Genomic DNA, 25,088 nt, shown 5'->3' with positions numbered 1-25,088 from the left:
AAATCGCTCCATTTCCAAATAACTAACACAAAATATTATAATATAACAACTGTAACAGATGACACCATTTATTTGCTCATAAAAACTTTACAAAAATTCAAAACTGGCTCCCGCAGGGAAAAAAAGCCAAGGAACAAGGCAAAAAATAAGTGAAATCAATAACAGGCACGCAGAGGAATCGAATGAGAACCAAGAGTGAAGCACAAAGGCATAATCATGTGACTGGAGAGTCTCAGAAGTCCTGAAAATACAAAGGCAAACAAAACTCTTTATAAGAATTCTAATAGGAAAAAAGCAGCGCAAATAAATAAAAACACTATAAATGAATAATAGAAAAGGCTTTTCTCCGGACATAAGAAAACAGGTTCAATTATTCATACCCAAGGCAGCATTATGCAGTGAACCTCTCAGAATGCAAACAAGATGAGCATGATGAAGGGCTGGAAATTGAATTATTTTTTGAGTTTCTGAACACAAACTCTAGAAAGCAGCTAGAAATTTATGTTACTGTTTTTCTAAAAACAATTTACAACTTTTTCTTGGCAAGATATGAAATTTTACTAAAATCCAGATTGGTCCACACTTATTGGTACTGAAAGAAGAGGGATCGTGGCTAGTAGATTAATCCAAGCTCATCAAGCTTTTATATTTGCTGCCTTGCTAACAATTCAGGCGGACATGTCTAACCAAATAAAGAACTAAAGAAGAGGATGTTAATACCTGCATTCCTGAAATGGGATCACTTGATAGACGCACGCATAACCTTACAGCTTCCAGAATGACAGCCTTAATATTTACAAGTCATTGTATTTTGAAGAGACTTTTGAGTTTCACAACCAGCCTCCACTCATCATTAGTCAAATCTTCCTGCATATTCCATTAAACCAACAAAGACGTCATGGTGTATTCTATAATAGTCACAATTCGGAAAGAGTACAGCAACCGTATAAGAAAATAAAAGCATCCATGAAGCCCGGACATATTTAAAAGAAAGAAATCACACATATAGAAGAAAAAAATCAAAATGAGCATGCAGGTGTTTCCTGGAATGTGTACGGGAAACTTGGTAAATGAACATGCAGGTATTGCCTGATCTGAGTACAGGCAATCCCCTCTTTCATTAGAGAATCATGATGCTGGTTTTATTATTCACACATGATGTCTACAAAAAGGACGGCATGAACCTAAACTTTAAGGGTATGGATATAGAAGGACTGCCCAATAACTCATAGGAAGCAGAAGCCCTGTTTCACATCAAAGGGGATTGTGCAGCTGAGAATGAGAACATGGGAAAAGAAAAAGGTTATCTACCTTGATAGATTCAGATTGGTGAGAAGAATAACAATTCAGCTATTAAAAATCAAACAGCCAATAGAGCCAATAACATCAGCTGCTCAAGGTAGTTGAAATTGTAGTGAACCAACCCAGATTTATACAAGATTACTCATAAACTAAGTGCACAAACTTGAAGCACACAGGCGAGAAACCTCTGATGAACTCACTATCAAAGCATGCTCAAGACTCATGTCCTACATGGATTTCTGTATACTAGAATACTCCAACCAATCCACTGAGCAGAACAGTCAATGTTGCCACCTCACATAGACACAAAGGCAAAACTGACCAGTGTTGGAAAAATTGTGCCGCAAAGAATATCATTTCATATGTCCTTATGTTAAAATATATATATATATATATATACATATACTTATATATATACATTCGTATATATACAAGTATATGTATACATATATGTATATATATACATATTCTATTTTATTGAAATACCCGATAGGGGTATTATTGTAATTCTGTCAATGTACTTTTCTTTTTCTTTTTTATCTTTTTTCCCTTTTTCCTTTTTGCTTTTTACTTTTTATCTTTTTATTTTTTCCTTTTAGGATGACCACAAGGGAGTGTAGTGAAGCTTGGTGAGCAAGATATACCGGTGAATGATTATTTCAAATATTTGGGATCCATCATTCAAAAGTATGGAGAAATTGATGGAGATGTAAATCATAGGATAAAGGTTGGGTGGATGAAATGGAAAAGTGCTACTGGAGTGCTGTGCGATCGTAGAATGCCATTGCGGTTGAAGGAAAAGTTTTATAGGACGACTATTAGACCCGCTTTACTATATGGTACGGAATGTTGGGCTGCCAAGAGACATCATATTCAAAAAATGAGTGTAGCTGAGATGCGGATGCTTAGATGGATGTGTGGAAATACAATAAAAGATAAGATTCGGAACGAAGAGATACGTAAGAAGGTAGGTGTTGCACCCATTGAAAATAAGATGCGAGAGAATCGTTTACGGTGGTTTGGACATATTCGGCGAAGGCCTAATGATGCTCCAGTTAGAAGGTTGGAGAAATGGGAAAATATATTAGTTAAAAGAGGTCGGGGTAGGCCTAGGAAGACTTGGATGGAGATGATAGGAAAGGATATGAATGCTTTGAACCTCACCGAGGACATGGCGTTGGATAGAAATGATTGGAGGAAAAGGATTCATGTGGAAGACCCAAAATGAATTTCTTTTTTGGTTCATATCGCTGACCCCAATTGTTTTGGGATGAAGGCGTAGTTGTTGTTGTTGTTGTTGTTGTAGGATGACCACAAGGGGCCCCACTCTTGTAGTCGTTGGGGCCCCAACGGTCATATTTCTGACCGTTGGAGCTCCCAACGACTACAAGGGAGCCCCCTTGTAGTCTCTTCCTTAGAGCCTCCCTCCTCTATAAATAGAGGAGGTGTTCTCCTTCTTATGTATGGGTTTTATACCCCTCTCTCTTCTCTTCTTCAATATCCAACTTATGACTTTAAGTCATTTCCATATTTGAGAGTTTTTGTGTGTGCACATTTGGTGATTGTGTTCTTGGCTTTAGTGGTCACTCTTTAAGAGTGACATTTGCTCTATTGGTGCTTCCGCCTCTTTTCATTACATGGTATCAAAGCTCGGTTGGTGATTGGGCTTCTCTCTTGTCATCTTGGAACGCGTGCCTCTCAAAGTTTTTTTGAAGAAAAGAAGAATATTTGGTGCCGATGGAACGTGACTCTAAAGTGGAGCTCTCTTTTAAGCTAAATGGGTCCAACTACCTCATGTGGGCCTCCGCTATGGAAAATCACCTAAGAGGTAAGAAACTTTGGGGTTTTGTTATGGGAACTACTCCCGAACCCTCTCTTGTTCTCACCAAAATTAAAAATGAGATTGAGAAGGCTTTAGATGGCGATGAGCGCATCAAAGCCATTAATGATCATCAATCCAAAATTGAGGATTGGGAAAGTAACCATGCCAAAATTTTGGCATGGTTTATTAACAATGTAGATCTTAAAAATTGTGCTAATATTGCCAAATTTAGAAGGGCCAATGAGGCTTGGTTTTTCCTTAAGGGTATGTATACCCAAAAGGATCTTGCTCGACAATTTTTTTGTCAAGAGAAAATCCGTTCTACCAAACAAATGGACATGAGTGTCCGGGACTATTTTAGCTCTCTAACCCCCCTTTGGGATGAGCTTGCTCTTCTTGAGCCTAAGTGGGTTGCCCCACAAGATATTGAGCTAAGAAGAGAACAAATTGAAAATGAGCACTTTTTTCAATTCCTTCATGGACTTCGCCCGGAATTTGAACAAGAGCATCTCTTCTCCATAGAAGCAAAGCCCTACCTATTGAAGATGCCCTTGCCGAGATATGTCAAGAAGAAACTCGGCTTGGTTTGAGCATTAAGAGTGATGATGTTTTGGCCGTTACTAGGCCCGGATCAAATGTTAAAGCATATAGACCTCCCCACTTTAACAAAAATAACTATGGACCTAGAAAGGGGATTATATGCCATTATTGTAATGAACCGGGGCACATAAGACCCGTTTGCCCAAAGCTTAAAGGAAAAGTTGCCGCGGTTGGAGAAGATTCTCCAAAGAAGGAAGAAAGCACCAAAGAAGGAGATATCAAAGAAACTCTAAATCACATCTCTGAAGTTCTCCAACATCTACTCAAGGCTTCTCCTTCAACATCCGGGGCCGCCATTGCCTACTCTTCATCTCCTCCAGGTATGTGGATACTAGACTCCGGTGCTTCTTTTCATATGACATCTCATAAAAATTCTCTTTCAAATATTTTTTCCGAACCTATATCTTCTTGTGTTTCAACGGCCGATGGTACATCATTAAAAATTGAAAGTATTGGATCTCTTAATTTTAAGAATTTTTTTGTTCCTAAAGTAAGAATCGTTCCTAAAATAAATTTAAACCTTTTTTCCGTATCTCAAATTACCGATCATGGATGCCAAGTCTCTTTCTCACCCAAGGATTGCACCGTGCAGGATCTCCAGTCAGGGAAGCTGATTGGGCAAGGCCATAGAAGGGGTGACATCTATTTCATGGATTTTTTGACTCTTCCATCTAAGCCATCGTGCAATCTTGTAAAAGACAAAAGTATTGGAATATGGCATGAGAGACTTGGCCATCCAAATTTTATAAAAATGTCTCTTTTTCCGTTTTTGAACAATACTTGTAAAGACAATCACATGCCTTGTAAAGATTGCATTTTTGGGAAATCTAAAGCTATTCCATTTCCACAAAGAAGTTACTTTACCACTCGGCCATTTGAACTTATCCATTCCGATGTGTGGGGACCTTCCCCTATTTTGTCTAAAGGTGGTTTTTCGTATTACGTTGTATTTATTGATGATTTTACTCGATTCACATGGATTTACTCCCTAAGTCGTAAATCCGAAGTTTTTTCCTTCTTTAAAGAATTTCATGCAATGGTCAAAAACCAATTTTTGGGAAATCTATCTATTCTTAGATCCGATTCGGGAGGCGAATATATGTCTAATGATTTTCAAACCTATTTGAAAGAAAATGGAATTTGTCACCAACGTTCTTGCCCCAACACTCCGCAACAAAATGGCCTTGCGGAAAGAAAGCATAGGCACATAATAGAGACTACAAGAACATTGTTAATCTCAAAAAACATTCCAAAATCTTTTTGGGCCGAAGCGGTTCTAACCTCTTCATATCTTATCAATAGAACTCCTTCGTCCTCTTTGAAAAATCTTTCTCCATTTGAAAAACTTTACAATATGTCTCCCGATTATAAAAGACTAAGAATTTTTGGATGTAAATGTTTTGTTTTAACCCACAAGAATGATAAACTTTCCCCTAGGGCTATTGAATGCATTTTTTTGGGATATGGCGAAAAACAAAAAGGATATCGATGTTTTGACATACTTAAAAACAAGCTTTATATCTCTAAAGATGTCACATTTCTTGAAGAGGAAAGTGGTTTTTCGCACCAACCAAATGAAAATATTGATTATTCATTCTTATTTGACTTATTGCCTAAAGATGATCATATTGATTCTAATGAATCTCTTAGTGAAGATCTTGTTGAACATCCAAGCGATGATCAAAACCTAGAAGAAAATGTTTCAAGACCAATACAAGTCTACTCTAGAAGGAATGAAAGGAATCCTCCTTGTGCCCTTGAAAGATTTTCCCAAAATGAGTCCATCGAAGAGACTTCTCAAAGAAGGTCAAATCGGATTTCTAAAATACCAAATAGATTTGTTTCTTATGACTCTTTTTCGCCTAATTTTCGAGCATGTCTACTTGCCATTCACTCTTTTCATGAACCATCTCATTACAATGATGCTAAGCAATATGCTCATTGGAATGATGCTATGCAACTTGAACTTAATGCTCTTAAAAAGGCACAAACTTGGGAAATCATTGATCCTCCCAATGGCAAGAAACCCATTGGATGTAGATGGGTTTTTAAAGTGAAAACTAAGAGTGATGGTTCATTGGAAAGATATAAGGCTAGGTTGGTAGCCAAGGGATATGCCCAAGAGTATGGGGTAGATTATGATGAAACCTTTGCCCCCGTTGCTCGAATGACTAGTGTTCGAGCTCTTATTGCTATAGCCGCAGTTAAAAAATGGCCAATCTTTCAACTAGATGTCAAAAATGCCTTTTTGAATGGTAATTTAAATGAAGAAGTATATATGGAACCGCCTCCGGGTATGGATTTAAATGGAAAAATCTTGAAATTAAAAAAGGCCTTATATGGTCTTAAGCAAGCCCCTAAAGCTTGGTATGATAGGTTTAGTAATGTATTAATAAATTTAGGTTTTTCTTCTTGTTATACTGACACTGCTCTTTTTGTTAAAAGGACAGGTGACTCCATTATTATGCTTCTGTTGTATGTTGATGATATGATCATTACTGGGAATGACAAAAAGGGAGTAAATAATGTAAAGTCCATGTTAAAAGAAACTTTTGATATGTCTGACCTTGGTTATTTGAGATATTTTTTAGGGATTGAAGTAGCTTATTCCCCGCGAGGATACATCTTATCTCAGATGAAATTAGCTGCAGAAATTTGTGCCAAATCAGGAATATCTGATGAAAAGAAAGTTGAGACTCCTGAAGTCATTAATGCAAAACTGAGACTTGAAGATGGTGTTCTTCTTGAGGATGCAACCTCCTACCGTCAATTAATCGGATCTCTCACCTATCTATCCATCACACGTCCAGATATTGCTCATGCGGTTCATGCAGTAAGCCAGTTTCAGCATGCACCTACTTCGGTTCATATGGCAGCCGTATTGAGAATTGTCAGATATATCAAAAATACTATATCCAAAGGACTCTTCTTATCCTCTTCCTCCTCTCTTGACTTAACTGCTTTTACTGATGCTGACTGGGGAGGAAATCCCAATGATCGTATCTCAATAACGGGTCTGTGTATTTTTTTAGGTGAATCCCTCATTTCGTGGATATGCAAGAAGCAGCAGAAGGTTTCACTGTCATCCACTGAAGCTGAATATCGGGCCATGGCAATGACAACTATGGAAATCGTATGGCTCAGAAGTCTCCTTGCTGACATGGGCGTCCCCATTTCTACTCCCACCAAGCTCTGCTGTGACAACAAAAGTGCGATTTACATTGCTAGTAATCACACCTTTCATGAGCGGACCAAGCATATTGAAATGGACTGCCATTATGTTCGAGACGAATACCTCAGAGGGACTATCTCATTACCATATGTTACTTCAGAGCATCAACTAGCGGACTTCTTCACCAAGGCGCTCCCAACTCCACGATTCATGTTTCTCCTTAGCAAACTTTCGGTCTTCTCCCCGTAAAGTTTGAGGGGGCGTGTTAAAATATATATATATATATATATATATATATATATATATATATATATATATATATATATATATATACATTCGTATATATACAAGTATATGTATACATATATGTATATATATACATATTCTATTTTATTGAAATACCCGATAGGGGTATTATTGTAATTCTGTCAATGTACTTTTCTTTTTCTTTTTTATCTTTTTTCCCTTTTTCCTTTTTGCTTTTTACTTTTTATCTTTTTATTTTTTCCTTTTAGGATGACCACAAGGGGCCCCACTCTTGTAGTCGTTGGGGCCCCAACGGTCATATTTCTGACCGTTGGAGCTCCCAACGACTACAAGGGAGCCCCCTTGTAGTCTCTTCCTTAGAGCCTCCCTCCTCTATAAATAGAGGAGGTGTTCTCCTTCTTATGTATGGGTTTTATACCCCTCTCTCTTCTCTTCTTCAATATCCAACTTATGACTTTAAGTCATTTCCATATTTGAGAGTTTTTGTGTGTGCACATTTGGTGATTGTGTTCTTGGCTTTAGTGGTCACTCTTTAAGAGTGACATTTGCTCTATTGGTGCTTCCGCCTCTTTTCATTACACCTTAATGTTACTATTTAAGGGAAATTTCATCTTTCGGCACTTTATATGCATATATCATTTCTTGTATTTTATAGGGTTAACTTTGTCATAGAGATGTTTTACTTGTAACATATGCCCTTGAACGTGAGGAGGGAGTATCGATCCCTATTTTTTTTCTTCTTTTCATCATTTGCTCTAGTCCTTTCTTTTTCTTCAGCTTTTTCTTCCATTTTTTCTCCTGTTTCTCGCCCAAACTAACAGAGACTCCTACATATCCTGTCTATGTTACAGGGATATTCGCTCCCATGTTGTGTTTATATATTATTCTTAATGGAAAATCACACAAGAACAGTGTGTCCCATGTCATTTTTGATGTGTCCTTGTGATGTAGTCTACAATGATGAAGATTCTCTGCCAAATTCAAAATTCTACATAGATTCACGGAAGAGTATACTACCATACTGGTATACAAATATAGAATTTTCTTAAGGTTCTCCCCTTCGTTCACTTTGTATGCTTGCTGGCTTGCAGGCAGAACCCGAAAATATTTCATAAATGCACTAGTGGCAAGTGCAAACTTCTGCTATGGTGCTTACAACTGCTATGCAAGCCTACAGATTTCTTCTTGCATCTTGAACTACCATCTTTCTTTTGGTATGCATTGCCTAGAGAAGTCGGTGTCCATGACCACAAGAATCAGGCACTTAAATGGAGCTCTTTCCTAGTCTACTTGTTTATAGACCGAGTGCCCTAGGACTTGCAGGTGAATCGATTCTGGTAGCCCCTTGTGTAGGTGTGACACAAACATGAACAACCTCTCATGCCCTGTCTGTCAAGGAGCTGTTAATCAACTATATGCTTTCTACTATTCTGTCAAGCATCTCCCATTTGATTTCTTTCTTCTGAACACTTGATTCCAAATGTTTTGTTCTCCTACCTAAAACATCAAATGGACAATGTCCCCCCTAGGGCTGTCAAGTGTTGTTTTACTGGATATATTAAGGGTCAGAAAGGGTCTAAACAATATAGGACACCACCAACCACACTTGTCAGATTTATCAACCATTTAGTTCCAGTTTTACACAATTTTTTTTCAGTTCCATGTTTCATAGTGATCCAAGAAATCAGTAGACCAAGTACAAGATAATTTGGGCAAACTTGCAATCACCCCTCCTCTCACTTGAAACATGATTCTCATATTTTTCAATCACCAACTTCCAGATTTACACTAATTTTTCCAGTTCCATGTTTCACAATGAAACGACAAATCAACAGGCACCCACCACTAAACCAAGTACAAAGATAATTTTCGGAAAACCTGGAATTACCCTACTCACTTTAAACACTATTCATGTAAACATATATATGTTAGGGTTTTCATTTAAGCTTTTTCCTTTTCTGGAAATCAGAGTACAAAAAAAACGATAAAAACCAGAAAAACAGAATTGAAACAAGTCGATGAAGCAGCAAGTATGATGAATTATCTTAAAAAATAATTAGTACAGTTGACTCAGTTGCTTCCCTAATCTCAAAGTTTTTAGTATTAATTTAACAATAACATAGATGTTATTGTTAATTATGGGATTCTGATAGCATCATTTTGGAGAATTAATAAACAGTGTTGGGAAACATGAAATTGGCCCCAGTACTTCCTGATCAATTTCAGTGGAAAACATAACCAACATGGCAAAGTTGGAACTGGTTCCAGCAAAGGAACAGACCTACCAACCTCCCATTTTTTCTTGAATTAAGATCCAACATATCCTAATTAATTAAGTCACTGACATTGTCAAACTACAGCTGGCTCCTATGGATGTTATTCATGCACATGAAATTGACCCTAGTACTCTCCATTCATCTGGCTGTCTCCCTGCTACGACTCAAGGTTAACCTACAAAAGGAAGAAGACCTCAAAAGCACACTCAGATTCAGTAGCAAGAAGCGGCAAAGTTGAAGACGCCAGAGCAGAGGCGGATGGAAGGAGGTTCCTTATCATTTTCAGTGGAAAAAATAACCAACTTGGCAAAGTTGGAACTGGTTCTAGCAAAGGAACAGACCTACCAACCTTCCAATTTTTCTTGAATTAAGATCCAACCTATGTCACAGGGATTCGGCCAATTAGGTGCCGCACCCACGTCGCATCGACGCGGGTGCGGCAACTGGTGCGGTCAACCCGACCCTGGGTGCAGTCATAAATGTCCAAATTTTGGATTTAAAAAAAAAAGAGCCCAATGAAATGGGCTGAGAGGAGGATTAGGGCAAAAAAAATTTGCCCTCTCCTCCCGACCCTGACGCTGGCGACGACTATGAGCTACCACCGTCCGGCGACACCTCCTCTCCATCTTCAACCTAGGTACGCATTCTCTCTCTCTCTCATTCTCTCCAATCTCTCTCTCCCCTCGTCTCTCAGTCTCTCTTCTAATATATATATATATATATATATATATCCCTTCCGCACCCCCGTACCTCCGTACCCAAGCTTTTTTAAAGTGCCGCACCCGCACCCATGTGACATAGGATCCAACATATCCTAATTAATTAAGTCACTGACATTGTCAAACTACAGCTGGTTCCTATGGATGTCATTCATGTGCTCATGCAATAACATAACTATATAGTCCAACTTGTAGCCATGGTGAAGACAATGGACAAAAATATTAAAGCACCACAAGTAAAAAACTTGTGCCAGAAGCAAGGACTGATAGAAAACCATACCTTATAGTTCTCTTTGAGCACATCAATAGACCTCCTTGAGATCTGACTAACAAGTTCATCCTCAATGAAGAAATGTCTACCAAACATCTTCTGAGCTTCCTCAGGGTTGCTTCCAACAATCTGCAAACAAAACGTCGACTGCATATGATCAGACAAATAAAAGAAAAAGAAATGGAAGTCGAATTTAGACCAAATCATATTAATGCATCTACAATGCTGCACTTTACCTTCACAGCAACTTTTTGGCCTTTCTTGGCAATATCAACATGTTTGTGGTTATCCTCAATAGAAGCAATTCTTCCGATGGTAATAAAGTCTCTTAAAGGTATACAAATTGGAGTACCGACCTAAATCCAACAGATAGACATAGTTAGCAAACATAGTATTGCTCATACATTTAGATTAGAAAGCTGCAAGTCCAATTCACTGGTTTGTTTGTATAAGCTATGGTTTCTAAATTCATGAGTAGTTCACAATCTGCCTTAAAGCCTCTATTTTCCAATTTACAGCACAACGTTTCAGTTAATATTTCAAACTTATATGATGCTTTTCATAGAAACAATTCTTCCGATGGAACTAAAGTCTCTTGAAGGTATACAAATTGGAGTTAGGCCAAAGGACTGTTACCATTGAGGTTTTATCCTTCACATGTTAAGTTTCTCAATGAGTTTGATTTGAGGCAGGGTAATAATCTACAAGCAAGATGACGTTTTCACCATTGTGGAACTCTTTTTTGTTTTGGGATACTTTGATAGGCCTCCCAAATCCGACACATAGACATAATCATCAAACATAGCATTGCTCATACATTTAGAATAGAAAGTTGCAAGTACAATTAACCGGTTTGTTTGTATAAGCTATGTCTCTAAATTAATAAGTAGCTCAAAATCAAACTTAAAGTCTCTTTCCAATTTATGGCTCAACATTCCAGTTAATGTTTTCAAACTTATATGATACTTCTCATAAAGGTCATAACAGATAGAGGCGTTAAAAGCACAACAGGTTATCAAAATATGATCTATAGAGGGTAAGTTTTTGAGAAAATGATGAACACAAACCTTTAAAATTCCTTCAAGAACATCAACCCCCAAGACAATTGGATCCTTCGAGTTAAAAACACAATTAGGCACAATTTTAAGAACACATGGAAAAACTGCTTCATCAGCTGCCTCCTTCTTCCTCTCCTCTTTAAGGTTGTTGATGTATGCTGTGAACTGGTCAAACAAGTGATAGATAATATCTGCCATAAATATCTTAACACCAGTCTCATCTGCAAGTTCCTTAGCTTCTGGCGTTACTTTGACATCAAATGCCAAAATAATAGCATATTCCTTCTTCTTCCTTTCCAGCATAACACTGGCTCTCATAACATCCTTCTTGTGTACTGGACCAATATTTATACCACTAACCGGAATCTTAACACTCTTTAAAAATTCTAATAAAGCTTCTAATGAACCAAGAGTTGAGGCTTGCACACACACACCCTCACCACTTTTGTCAATCCTTTTCATGATATTCTCCATATCCGCCATTGCTTCTTCTTTTATTTCTTCCAAATCATCATCAGGCCCTACCACATACAATTGGGTACCTGCAATAGCATGTTCAAGACCCTGCAAGACAGGAATTGTATATATACTTTAGTAACATAGAGTGTAAAGCATTTCAAGATTGTACCATGTTGAGCACTATGCATGATAGCATTGATAACTATGAAGAGGAAAGCAGAAAAGGAAGTCACCGGGGCAGTAATCTTGATTCCTTGTGCAGCTTTGAGCTCTTTGTGATGCTGATATGTTCCCTGCAGTTTAGAGACAAATATGATGAACATAAACTACTAATCTTTTTTCTCTTTTTTTGAGCCAAAGATGAGGAAACCTTAATACAAAATAATAAAAAGAGGTTCAACCATTCAGGGCACCTCATATGTTCATTAACATATAATCTAACAATATTTTATGACCGTGATTTTGTTATTTCTGAAACAATTTTCATTTGTCATGATGTTTCAATGTTATGATGTGTAAGGGATCCCCCTATATTGTAACATCACATTTCAAATACTTGTGTTCTATCTATGCATTTTCACTAAACCATAAACTTAAGTTTTGATATATAATATATTGCAACGGGATAACCAAATATGCTTAAAAAAGAGAGAACAAAAGAAGAGGCCAAGATCGCAGTACTGACCATTTTATATGAGGCATAGCCAGTGTTTAAAACCCAAAGGTTACAACTTGTCTCAGCATGGGTTGACTCATGACTTGGCGGAATCAACTCAGACATGGCCAAGTCATGAGAATTTCAAATTTTGTAATTTACATAATATGTAAATACATATAGTATGGTTGTTACATATTATGTTATCAATGTATGTATATATCTTTTATACACTATGTCACATGGGTGCGGGTGCGGGGGTGAGGCACTTTCAAAAAACTTGGGTGCGGGGGTGCAGCAAAATATATATATATATATATATATATATATATATATATAAAGTCTAAAAGTTGGACATAAATGACCCTGGGTGCGTTGACCGCACCAGGTGCCGCACCCGCGTTGCGTCGCATCGACGCGGGTGCAGCACCCAGTTGGCCGAGTCCCTGTGACATAGTTTATACATAATATATGTAGCAAGAGGGTTGTAAAAATGTATGTATGCATGCATGCATGATATATATATATAACCAACAAAACTCAGTGTGATGCAGCTTGACTCAGCAAAGTGCTACCTAGTGTTGTCCATTCACTGGGTTAACCTAGTAAATGAACAAGCTGGGCCAAATCAAATGATTCAACGAGTTTGCAGGGTTTTAAAGCATTGGGTGTACCCAAACTACCCTTCAAGACTAAACTGAGAAGACATCATATTTAAAGAAACAACAATCAACTCACATGAAAAAAAAAGAAGATTGTCACAAGATCATAATGAGCAACAACTCATCATGGTTCTGCCATGCATGTAATAACAGCCTAAAGTCAGGAATTAAGTCGAAAATAAAATAGAAACTAAAAGTCATTTTCTCGGTCTCCATGGTTGTTTGTATTGTTTGACAATCTCCAAAGCACCAAAACTGACAGCAGCACTAGAAAAAAATTGTATGCCCGACCTTGAGAGTGATGAATTCCTGCAGATCTTGGAAGCATAGGGAACTGTTATACACAAAAATCTTAACATGGAATTCTTAGTATCATCCTCACACATTATCAGATTGCAATAATGAACTAAAGCACAAAGAAAAAACTACAACAAAGTCTAAATTTTGTGATAATGCTGAGAGGAAAATTTTCATTATTGTGATAGTGTTGGGCAACTTATTGAGATATATAGAGAGAGGAACAAAGATTTGCATATGGTTTTTATTGATTTGGAGAAGGCATACGATAGAGTACCTAGGGACGTTCTCTGGTGGACAATGATGAAGAAAGGTGTTTCTCTCAAGTACATTAGTATAATTAAAGATATGTATGAAAGAGTAGTAACCAATGTCCGCACTTGTGGAGGGGTGACAACCAATTTTCCTATAACGGTTGGGTTACATCAAGGATCTGCTTTAAGCCCTTTCCTATTTGCTATAGTGGCGGATGAGCTTACGAGATCAATTCAAGAAAATGTGTTGTGGTGTATGTTGTTTGTTGATGATATTGTTTTGATTGATGAGTCTAGAGCGGGGGTTAATGCTAAGTTAGAATTATGGAGACAGACATTGGAAGCAAGAGGTTTTAAGTTGAGTAAGAGTAAGACAAAATATATGGAATGTCGGTTTAGTAAGCAACGAAGTAGTGATGAGAGTGTAGTGAAGCTTGGTGAGCAAGAAATACTGGTGGATGATTGTTTCAAATATTTGGGATCTATCATTCAAAAGTATGGAGAAATTGATGGAGATGTAAATCATAGGATAAAGGTTGGGTGGATGAAATGGAAAAGTGCAACTGGAGTATTGTGCGATCGTAGAATGCCATTGCGGTTGAAGGAAAAGTTTTATAGGATGACTATTAGGCCCGCTTTACTATATGGTACGGAATGTTGGGCTGCCAAGAGACATCATATTCAAAAAATGAGTGTAGCTGAGATGTGTATGCTTAGATGGATGTGTGAAAATACAATAAAAGATAAGATTCAGAACGAGGAGATACGTAAGAAGGTAGGCCTTGCACCCATTGAAAATAAAATGAGAGAGAATCGTTTACGGTGGTTTGGACATATTTGGCGAAGGCCTAATGATGCTCCAGTTAGAATGATGGAGAAATGGGAAAGGAGGTTGGGGTAGGCCTAGAAAGACTTGGATGGAGATGATAGGAAAGGATATGAATGCTTTGAACCTCACCGAGGACATGACATTGGATAGAAATGATTAGAGGAGAAGGATTCATGTGGAAGACCCAGAATGATTTTCTTTTTTGGTTCATATCGCCGACCCCAATTGTTTTGAGATGAAGGCGTAGTTGTTGTTGTTGTGATAGTGTTGGGCTGGTAGCTAATTCATCCTTGGTCAAAAACTAAAATGAAGTATCGAAGGATTTGGTATGGTGTATCATCAAACAAATAATACTGCTAGATTCTAAAGAAATTCCAAACCTATGAAATTTTACATAAAATGGACTTAAATATATGGAATTTACATAAAATGGACTTGATTTAAGATTAGTTCAGCAACTCCTTGCATACCCAACTCCCTCAGTCTGACATGAGGCCCATAACTTTGACAGAATACCTCCAAATGAAAGGAGCATTATAGAAAGATTTCTGCCAATTGATTTTTGTAAAATGACTCCCAAAAGAAAAATTATGCATGCATAGAACTTCTGCATACCTTAACTCTTAGCTCCTTCATTGGATGAGGTGTCAGTAAAGCTCGAATATTCGTTACAATAGGACCCTGATAATAAGAAGGAATGGGGTATGCATGATTTAAAGTGAAGCACAAAACTAACAAATGATCTTGAAACCAAAGACAAACAGAGTGCAAAGAATTACCTGCATACCACACACAACAATCTGATGTCCCTCATGAAGCACACCATTAACTAAGACAACATCAATTGTCGTCCCTAACCCTTCAATAACCTTAACCTCCAGGACAGTGCACTGTGGAACAGTTTCACAAAAGCAACATCAATAAGTAATCAGAATAAATTAAAGTAAGAGCTAACAAAGATGAGTGTGATATCTACAACAAGAAATGACAAGGAGCACTAATGAGTATCTCAAAAGAGCCCTAGATTTTTCCTTTCTTGTTTTCTTATATAGAAATTTCGGATTTAAAAGGGAAAATTACCACAATGCAAATAAATAAAGAAATTGAAAACAAGCAGTAACAAACATTTTAATGAACAGAAACTCGCAAACTAAATTGTCAAATACATGACAGTTCTGTTCTGACATAGCATTCTTACTCATACGAAGATACCTCTATTTCACTGATGAACATGAGCTTCTGTTCCATCCTTTTCTGTGTTAGCTGAACCAACAACATGAGAAGATCTGGAATGCCTTCACCACTGGAACACCAGAAACATTGAATACAAATAAGTTAAGACAAATAGTAGTATCTTAAATACTAGTCACCTCCATACTTTTGTTTTGCTCGTGTTAAATTGCATCCTCAAATATTTTTAGCTTAAGTTGCTTCCAAGAATGCAGGATGAATCTAAGGAGAATCTAGACAAGTATAACTGCTGCTATGGACCAATGGCACATACCTAATGGCACTTGTGGGCACAATACTGACATATCTTGCAACTTCTTTATTTTTGTAGTACAACTCAGAGTTCAATCCTTGCTCCTTCAATTGAGTGATGATCTAATAGAAAAGAAAAAAACAGATGTAAAGAATGCACAACTTACATCAAGTTATAGAAAGATGAGGAACTGACCTGATTAAGCCTCGTCTCAAACTCTATCATTACATCTTTCGACTGTTGTTTCAGGACTTTTTGAATTGGCCCATTAGGAACACTTTTCCACCCATATAACCTATCCACCTTTACATCCAAAGCAAGTATTACAACAGATCACAGAAAGTTATGAATAAAAACATCCAATCAGCTTGAAAAAGTTAGCACATTTACCTTATTCAAGGCAACAACAAAAGGTGTCTTGCGAAATTTTAAAAGGTTCAGAGATTCAAGTGTCTGTGGTTCTAGCCCGTGCATTATGTCAATAACCAAAATTGCAATATCACATAAACTTGTACCACGTGACCTCAAATTCGTGAAGGACTCATGCCCTGGAGTGTCAATTACCAATAAACCCGGTACCCTTAAGTCTGCACTAGATTTTAACTCTTTGGTCCTCTCCCTTATGTTCTCCATCGGAAAATAGGTCGCACCAATCTGTTGTGTAATGCCTCCAGCCTCACCTTCCTGAACATTTGTGTGCCGGATGCAATCAAGAAGTTTAGTCTTACCAGTATCAACGTGACCAAGGATACAACAGATTGGAGAACGTAGATCACTAGCAGTCCTTTTGGCAAGAGCCTCTTCTTTCCGCTGCTCCCTTGTCTTCACTGCTTCTTTCCTTTTATTGACCTCTGCAGCTTCACCACTACTTTCCTCTTCTTCATTTTCACTGCCTTCATTCACCTTTGATGCAGTTGTAACCTTGCCAGAAGCAACAGGCCTCACCGGTGCAGCGGACACACCATCTTTTGTACTGGAAGGATGTGCACTAGATGCAGTCATCTCTTTGGAAGATACTGAGTCCACAGATGGACCCATCACACGCTTTGTGCCTTTCTTCACCACAGGATCACCCTCCTCCTCTGAAAATGCACTTTTAACAGGTAGGACAACATCTGCATCCCAGCTTTTTGCATCCCATTCATCCTCATCCTCATCCTCATCCTCTTCAGCACCATTCTCTGGATCAGGTTCATGATCAACTTCTAGCTCAGTCACATTTTCCACATCCAACTGTTCATTTTCAAGAACCTTCTCAACATCCAATTGTTCCGACATTGGCTCAATGTCATGCTGATCTTCAACCATTTCTTCTACTTCTACAACCTTTTCAGAAGTACTGGCATCCACTTGAGCAGAAGGAGGTTTTTTCTTCTTGTTCTCATACTTTGGCTTTTTTGCTACACCACCACCATCAGTGGGAAGCCCACCTTGAGCAAGAAACTGCTCTCTCATGAGTGCCAACCGGCGAGCTTCTTCTTTTTGCTTACCTGTCAAAAGCTTACCTTCTTGCTTTTTCTTCTGAAGTTTTTCCTTCTCTCTCTCTTTCTTCCGACGCTTAGCCTCCTCCTTCTGCCTTTCAAGCTCTTCAAGGCGAAGCCGTTCCTCTTCTTCCTTCCTCAATCTTTCCTCCTCCTCTTGTTTCTTCTTCTCTTCTTCTTCTTTTAACTTTGCCAGCCTTTCTTGCATTTCTCTAACATGCTTGGGGACCTTTTTATCTGAGACCTTATTCTTCTTATCCTGTGTTTCTTCCTTTAATAATGTGCCTTGGTTTTCATCTGCACCAGCTGCTGCTGCTGCTGCTTTTTTCTCCTTTTCCTTCTCTTTCTTCTTCTTTTTCTTTTTTACAGCTGCAGATTCTTCAGCCTCAACTTCAGCATCCACTGTTACAACAGGTTCAATGCTTCCTAACTGAACTTCCACCTCCCCTGGATCAGGTTTTGCACAAGGTAGGCCATCACTAACAGGTTCATTTTTCGTGACCACAGGAGTGGGTTTTGTAGCTGGCAGACCCTCACCAAGTTCAGCAAGAAGTCTGTCAAGATCCTCCTCCTCTTGAGCTGTTCTTCCACTCTTCTTCTTCTTCTTTTGCTTTTTAGTTGCAAGACCTGGGTCAGGTTGATCGCTGCTTCCCTGTGCATCAACTGCCCTACCAAAGTCATCCTCTCCCTTACTATCACTTGCAGGAATATCAGCTGCAACTGCAGTCTCCTCCTCCCCGGGAATCATACCATAACCAGAGGAAGAGATCAAACTACTTTTCTTAGACTTAGACTTCTTTTTGCCAGAGAAAACAATTGTAGGTTCATCATCTTCTTGTTCAATGGATTTCTCTTCACCAATAAGTGCAACAATTTTTTCACTTGACTCAGGAAAGGCACCACTGTTGGCCTTCTTTCCCTTTTTCTTCCCCACCAACAAAGCTTCTGCATCTTTCCTGATGTCATTTTCATGTTGTATTTCATCCACTGAAGTTGACTTTTCATCTCTGTTTGAAAATTCATTAGCAGGAGATTCGGTCATGGTAGTTTCGTCTAGAGTCTCAGTAGTTTTAGCTCTAGAACCTTTCTTCTTTTTCTTTCCTGTAAAAACAATGCCTTCTGTCTCCTCATCCACTTCTGCACCCTTTTCTGCTTGTGATGGTTCCTGCAGACTTGCTTCCCCATCATCATATGAAGCCAACAAGGAAAATGCATCCATTTGTGAAGCCTTCTTTGATGATTTTTTCTTAGTTGGTTTAGCAAACATAGCAGCATCTATATCATCCAGAGCACCAACATTATCTGTTTTCTCTTGCAAATCACCATCAACTTCCTTTGACTTTTCACCCTTCCTTTTCCCTGAACCTGCAGCCTCCATGTTTTGTTCTTCTCCTTGTATTGACTCGCTTTTAACAGAACCACCAATATCAAATTCATCATCATCAACCTTAAAATCCTTCTTCCCTTTCTTTCCTTTCTTCTTCCCAGACTCCGCCTCCTCAATGTTCTCCATAGGTGGTTTCTTCCCTTTCTTATCTTTCTGAATCTTGTTAGGGAGGACCACATCATCGGCTGAACCAGTTAATGCTTCAATTTTCTGATTAACTTCATGCTTGCCATTTGCAGTTTGCTTATCAATTATCCTCTGTTCTTGATCATCTATGGATTCAGTTGCGATCGAGTATTCATCATCATCAATTGCATGATCTTTCTTCCTGTTTTTCTTGCCAACAGCAGCACTCCTGACTGGAGGCTCTTCTTCATCAGGCCCAGCAGCAGGCTTTTTCCTACCCATTGCAATCAGGTCCTCTTGTACCGACTAACCGAGAAAAAATCCAGCCGCAATCATCAGAGAAATAAAGACAATCATAACCTGCCTTTAGGTTCAATTTAGCAAAAAAGACTGATGAAATGAATATGGATTGGCGGCCTCTTTAACACAAACTAATTCAGCAAATTGGTTGAAATTCATCAGCGAAAGCAAAATCTAGCCAATTACACAAGAAGAGTAGCAGTTTAGAGAACACTTGGCCCATATTCCAACTGAACAAATCATTAAAATGCTTCAGTGTGTGTCAGCAGCCATCACCAAACTGACAACCAATCACATTTTTCCTCACACAGATTTTAGTGAGAACAAAACATGAAACCAAAAAAATCCCAGAAGAAAAATTGATGTAGAAGCAACAAGACTTCAATACACCATCAAAGCATACACACACAAATACCATGGAAACCTTAGGGCGCATTTAGATAGAATGGAAGAAAGAAAAATGAGAATTTGAATTCTTCACCTACTCTGACAATGTTGTTAAAATGTAACTCCAAATTTCATTGCATGTATATATATATATATATATATATATCATGTATGTATGTATATGTCTCTCTCTCTCTCTCTCTCTCTCTCTCTCTCTCTCTCTCTCTCTCTCTCTCTCTCTCTCTCTCTCTCTATATATATATATATATATATATATATATATATATATATATATATATATCTTTTTTATTATAATACCCAAAAGGGTATTTCTGTAATTTTCCCTTTTACGCTATTCCCTTTGGAATTATGCTTGTAATTTTTTTCTTAACTTTTTCTTTTTCTTTTATTATTTTTTATCTTTTGTTTTTTGTTTTTTGTTTTTTGAACCACATTGGGGGGCTCCCAATAGAGTCGTTGGGAGCTCCCAACGACTCCTTTGGGAGCCCCCATGTTGGCTCCTCTTGTGTGGATGTGTATATATAGGGGTGCTCCCCCTTTGTAAAAATAAGCTTGAGAGTCTCAAGCATTCCCTTTTTGATTAATGCATTCATCGCATGCCTTTGTGCATGTTTGATTATTTTACACTTGTATGCGTATTTGTTCAAGTGTTGTTTGAGTGCATTTGAGCACATCTTTTATAAAGTATTAGTGCTTGGACGTGGATTGTCTCTTCATGAACATTTTTACAAATGTAAGATTCCAGTGTTTGGAGTTATAAAAGGATTCTTTTGGTGTTCCAAAAAAGTTCACACTTCCTAATTTTCAATTCCCGCCACCTTAGGTGGGAACTGCAATCATGAAAATCTGGGCTCTCCTTCCCTCCCATCGCTCCTTCTATCCTTTGGTTTCAGTCCCATTTCATTGTTCCAAGGAGTTTGGTGGGTCCACGATCTTCTTCCTAGTCTTTCAACCTTGTTAGCTTGAAGCAGAAAGCTTTGGGAAGGAATGGGAAAGAGAGAAAAGTAGAAGATGAGGACAATGAACAACAATCACATCTGACAAGCAGAACAATCACCATGGAAGCAGCCCATCAATCATCATTATTTGGAGTCTCAGCCTATCAGGTGAAGGCACTGATCCAATCATAAACAATACCCTCCTATGGAGAAAATGTGGATGTGCTACCAGGCATGCCACCCACAGCCTCAGGAAGCTTGCCAACAATGATACCTCCTTTGCCTTCCTCCAGCAACCCCAATCAGATTATCTTTTATTCCATTTTGTGGTGTGTTATGATCTGTAGGCTTTCACCATTTGTTTTGATCAGTTTTAGGAAAATAATACAGAGAAGAAAGATCTACATTTGCTTTGTTCTCTCATAATGACTTGCTGCAGGGTTTTTTCATGTTTCTGGCTTTGATTCTTGCCCCTTTGGGCTCTCATAGACTTTTGATAAATGCAAAAGTGAATTCTCAAGTAAGAGTATCTTTTTATTATGAATATTTTGAATTAGAATTCTCATTTTCCTGAGAGTTCTTATGCAAAGTATCTTGACACTCCCTTACGATGGCCTCTAAGGTAGGACATGACAGTGTTTTCAACCGTTTATCACTACTTCGCAAGAAATAATAGAACCCCAAAAAATGCAATAGCAGATGACTACCTCTTGCATAAACATGAAACAATGTCACAACTGGATTAACATCAAGCAGAGCAAAGTGTAAAATCCTAATTATCATAAAACATACCAGCAATCAAGTCAACAACAAATAAACTACTTAGCCAGGATTCTAAACTAGGGTGGAAAGAAATGAAAAGTAAAAAAGAAAAAAGGATTACTAATAAACTATATTAATTCACAACATTAAAAAAAAATCAAATCTCTAATCCTACAAGCTTCATAAATATGTATTAAAAAAAACCCTAGTATCTAACAAAAATCAAATTAAACAATATTCATGAATACATGCCTAATGGTAATTAGAAAAAAACACAAAAAAACCCTAACACCACAACTTAACATTAATGTCTAAATAAACCATATCAAAACCTAATCCTTACAAAACATTATAGATTATGCATTTATGTTAATTGATAAAAAAATCCTAATATTATTCTAACAAAAATCAAATCATGCAATATTCATAGATTCATGCCTAATAGTAATTTCACAATTAAACATTTATGTTATTCTAGAAAAATCAAATCAAACCCCTAATTTCTACAAACATCACAACTATGTGTTGGAAGAAACTCCCTAGGAACCCATCTAATCCTGGAGCACTATCCTTATCCAAACTGCAGACTGCATCATTGACTTCTCCATCTGACACTGGGACCCTCAACAACTCATTTCCCTTTGAGCTGACCCCTGGGATTAACGGTCCTCCCATCGGCTCCATATCAATTGGTTCTTTGATGAAGAGGTCTTTAAAGTAATGGTTCACTTCATGGAAGATCTCTTCTTTGGAACATGCATTGACATCGTCGTCCGTGATGAGGGACACGATTTGTTTGCACTGCACACTGCATGTTATGGTTGGAGATAGAATGAAAGTAAGAGGTGTTTCTATCACCCTCTCATAACAATCAACAACCCTAAAATCCTAACTAAACATTCATAGTATTTCCAATAAAAAAATACATCAAAAACCTAAACCCTAACAATACATTATGCTAATTAAAAAAAAACTATAATTAAAAACCTATCAAACATTTTGAAAAAAAAAATTGAAAAGAAGGAGACTCAGCATCTCAACCACATGGCTAGGGTCGTGCACCAGAAAGGCCACCGGACAGCAGCTAGCCAAACCCAATTTGGCAAAGTTGAGAGAGAGAGAGAGAGGCGAGTCAGGGTCAGGGATGTGGAGAGGGAGGGGTATGGGTCGGGTCTAGGTGTGCCCACCCTTACCCGACCTTACATAGGGTCAGGGTGGGCACCAGCCATAGTGACAAAAGTAAAGTTTAAAACGGCAATTTCTCAACTATGAATTTCTCGTGAGATTTTCAACTTTCTAAATAATTCTCAAGTTTATTTAGCAAAATCAAAAGAAAAATATAAAAAACAAATAATTTCTTAAAAAATCTAAAAAATAAAAAATCAGATAAAAAATAAACTAATTAAACAATTAAATTTGACATGAAAAAATATAAAATCTATTTTTAATTATACAAACCATATCTAGGAAGTATCAAACATCAAATATGTAAGAAGAATCAACTAAACCATCAAACACAGCACCATTGACCATAAGAGTGCAAAAATTAATAGAAGTCTATATGCCAAGTCTGTTAAAGCCAGGAACAAGAAGACCCTCACACGCACACTATAATCACAGGTTGATCACCACACACAAACATGAAAAACAATTTAAATTGGTTCAGCTTAACGGACGACCAATGAGTTTTTTTCTCTCTCTCTCATTCATGCTCCTTGAGAGAGAGGAGCTTGTATTTATAGATGGCTGGGGTGTACAATTGGGTAGGTCTCCAACCAACTTCTCCTTCCTACATTGGTTGGGACTACCTTGATAACAAGAAATTTGATCACATATAGTCTCGGTGTTACACAGAGACTTTATCAATTTGGGCTCCATACATTTAGAACTCTTGTGTCCTTCTTCACGTTGAACTCTCTTGGACTCGTCACATAAGAATTCCTTGTAGGACATGGACTCCTTGCCATACATGGACTTCTTGACTTCATCACATGGGGACTCCTTGTGGGACATGGACTCCTTGCCATACGTAGACTCTATCACGGTTGAGAATCCTACTCCTTCAACAAAGTCCACGTATTTACTTACTCAATTCCAAACAATATATATCAAATCGTATCAGCAAAAGAACACCAGAAATGGCCAAGAACATAAATTGGATATTCTGTTTCCATGATCAACAAACTACGAAACAAGTAGACCAATCTAGAAGTCCCATAACCTATCTTAAGTTTTAGAGAAATACCAATCACTCAATCAAACGACTCTACTCCCTATATACCAAATGTCATTCTATGTCTCTCTACTAAATCCACAAATTTATTTATTCAATTGCAAACCATATAGATCCTAGAATAATGTCAGCAGAGGACACCAAAACACAAGAAATATTTTTGGATTTTCTATACACGACAATAAGATAAGAAGCAAATCCCCATCACCATCCAATTGCACAGAAATACACAGAAAAGGGCTTTACTCTGGCCCTTTCCCGGCCAAATTGGACAGATGACCTAAAAAGGCCTCGCTCAGCGAAGAACCGTGGACACGGAAAAAAAGGACATAACAGAAGAAGAAGGGGAAGGGAAGGAAAAAAAAGAGGAGAACCAGAGAGAGAGACTCACTGATGGATTGACCAGACAACAGCAACACGCCGGAATCCTTCAGACACGGTGAGAGTGATGCAGTGAGAGTTAGAGAGAGAAAGGGGTGAGGAGCCTTAGGGCTCAGCTCAAAGGGGATTCTGTTGAAAAAAACGAAAATATGAGAAGATGAAGAAGAAGGAGAAGGGAAGGACGAAGAAGAGGAGAGAGAGACTCACCGACGGATTGGCGGAAATCCTTCACGCCAGAAATCCTTCAGGCATGGTGAGAGGGATGCTGTGCCTGTGAGAGTTTGAGAGAGAAAGGAGTCAGGCCTTTGTTAAAAAAACGAAAACCAAGGGCACGTTTGGAAGAGAGAAAGACGTAGGAAAAGTAATGCAAAATGTAAAACTCTTCCAAACGAGTAGTTTTTCTTAAAAGAAAACTTCCGTACTTTTAAGAGAAAACATTCCTCCATGAGAGGTGGTGGAGGTATTTTTCCTATCAAGAAAAAATTTATTTTTACAGGTAGGGATGGCAGTGGACCCGGGGAAAGCGGGGCCCCGCCTCGCCTCACCCCGTTTGGACCTGGGATGGAGGGCATGAAACGGGGATGGAGGCGGGGATGAAGGTTAAAATTCATCCCCGTGCGGGGATGGACTGACACTTTCCCCTGCCCCGCCCCCGCCCCTTCATATTTTATCTTTTCTTACTAACCCTAACCCTATTTTATCAATCAGAGCCATCGTCGTCGCCTCTTTCCCTTCCCCACCTGTGTTCTACTACCTTTGCAGGAATCGGCATCTCGAACACCCGCACTTCATCGAGGTCCCAGTTTCCTCCTCTCACGGCATCTTCCTTAAAGGTGATCGTGAACGAAATCGAGTCCCCAAACAGGAACTCCCACGATGGGTTTCTATGTTTTTGCTTTTTTTTTTCTTTCAAGATTCTTGATTCTTACCCGTGGTTACCTTGTTT

General features: G+C 38.2%; 1 protein-coding gene across 3 annotated transcripts; it reads right to left on the bottom strand.

The window, feature by feature from the left end:
- Nucleotides 1-11: 11 nt before the first annotated feature.
- Nucleotides 12-24,475, bottom strand: LOC149831564 (uncharacterized). Of its 3 annotated transcripts, none has more exons than XM_090013964.1 (14): nucleotides 24,350-24,475; nucleotides 24,153-24,271; nucleotides 16,517-19,484; nucleotides 16,322-16,429; nucleotides 16,148-16,248; nucleotides 15,856-15,946; nucleotides 15,423-15,533; nucleotides 15,259-15,324; nucleotides 12,180-12,239; nucleotides 11,497-12,051; nucleotides 10,666-10,785; nucleotides 10,439-10,558; nucleotides 721-867; nucleotides 12-241 (listed from the first exon to the last, which is right to left on the bottom strand). In XM_090013964.1, exons 3-13 carry the CDS (start codon nucleotides 19,400-19,402, stop codon nucleotides 802-804), a joined length of 4,284 nt encoding a protein of 1,427 aa, XP_089870090.1. In that variant the 5' UTR covers nucleotides 19,403-19,484; nucleotides 24,153-24,271; nucleotides 24,350-24,475; the 3' UTR covers nucleotides 12-241; nucleotides 721-801. The 3 variants fall into 3 exon arrangements, with proteins under 3 accessions (XP_089870090.1, XP_089870088.1, XP_089870091.1); XM_090013962.1 differs by having other exon boundaries at nucleotides 16,517-19,426; nucleotides 24,350-24,425; XM_090013965.1 differs by lacking the exon at nucleotides 24,350-24,475 and having other exon boundaries at nucleotides 16,517-19,480; nucleotides 24,153-24,251.
- Between the last annotated feature and the right edge of the window lie 613 nt (nucleotides 24,476-25,088).

The sequence above is a fragment of the Nuphar pumila genome, chromosome 7 (assembly GCF_984573655.1).
Source record: "Nuphar pumila chromosome 7, dmNupPumi1.hap1.1, whole genome shotgun sequence".
In the NCBI taxonomy this organism is placed as follows: Eukaryota; Viridiplantae; Streptophyta; class Magnoliopsida; order Nymphaeales; family Nymphaeaceae; genus Nuphar; species Nuphar pumila.
This window is presented reverse-complemented; position numbering and strand designations above follow the sequence as displayed.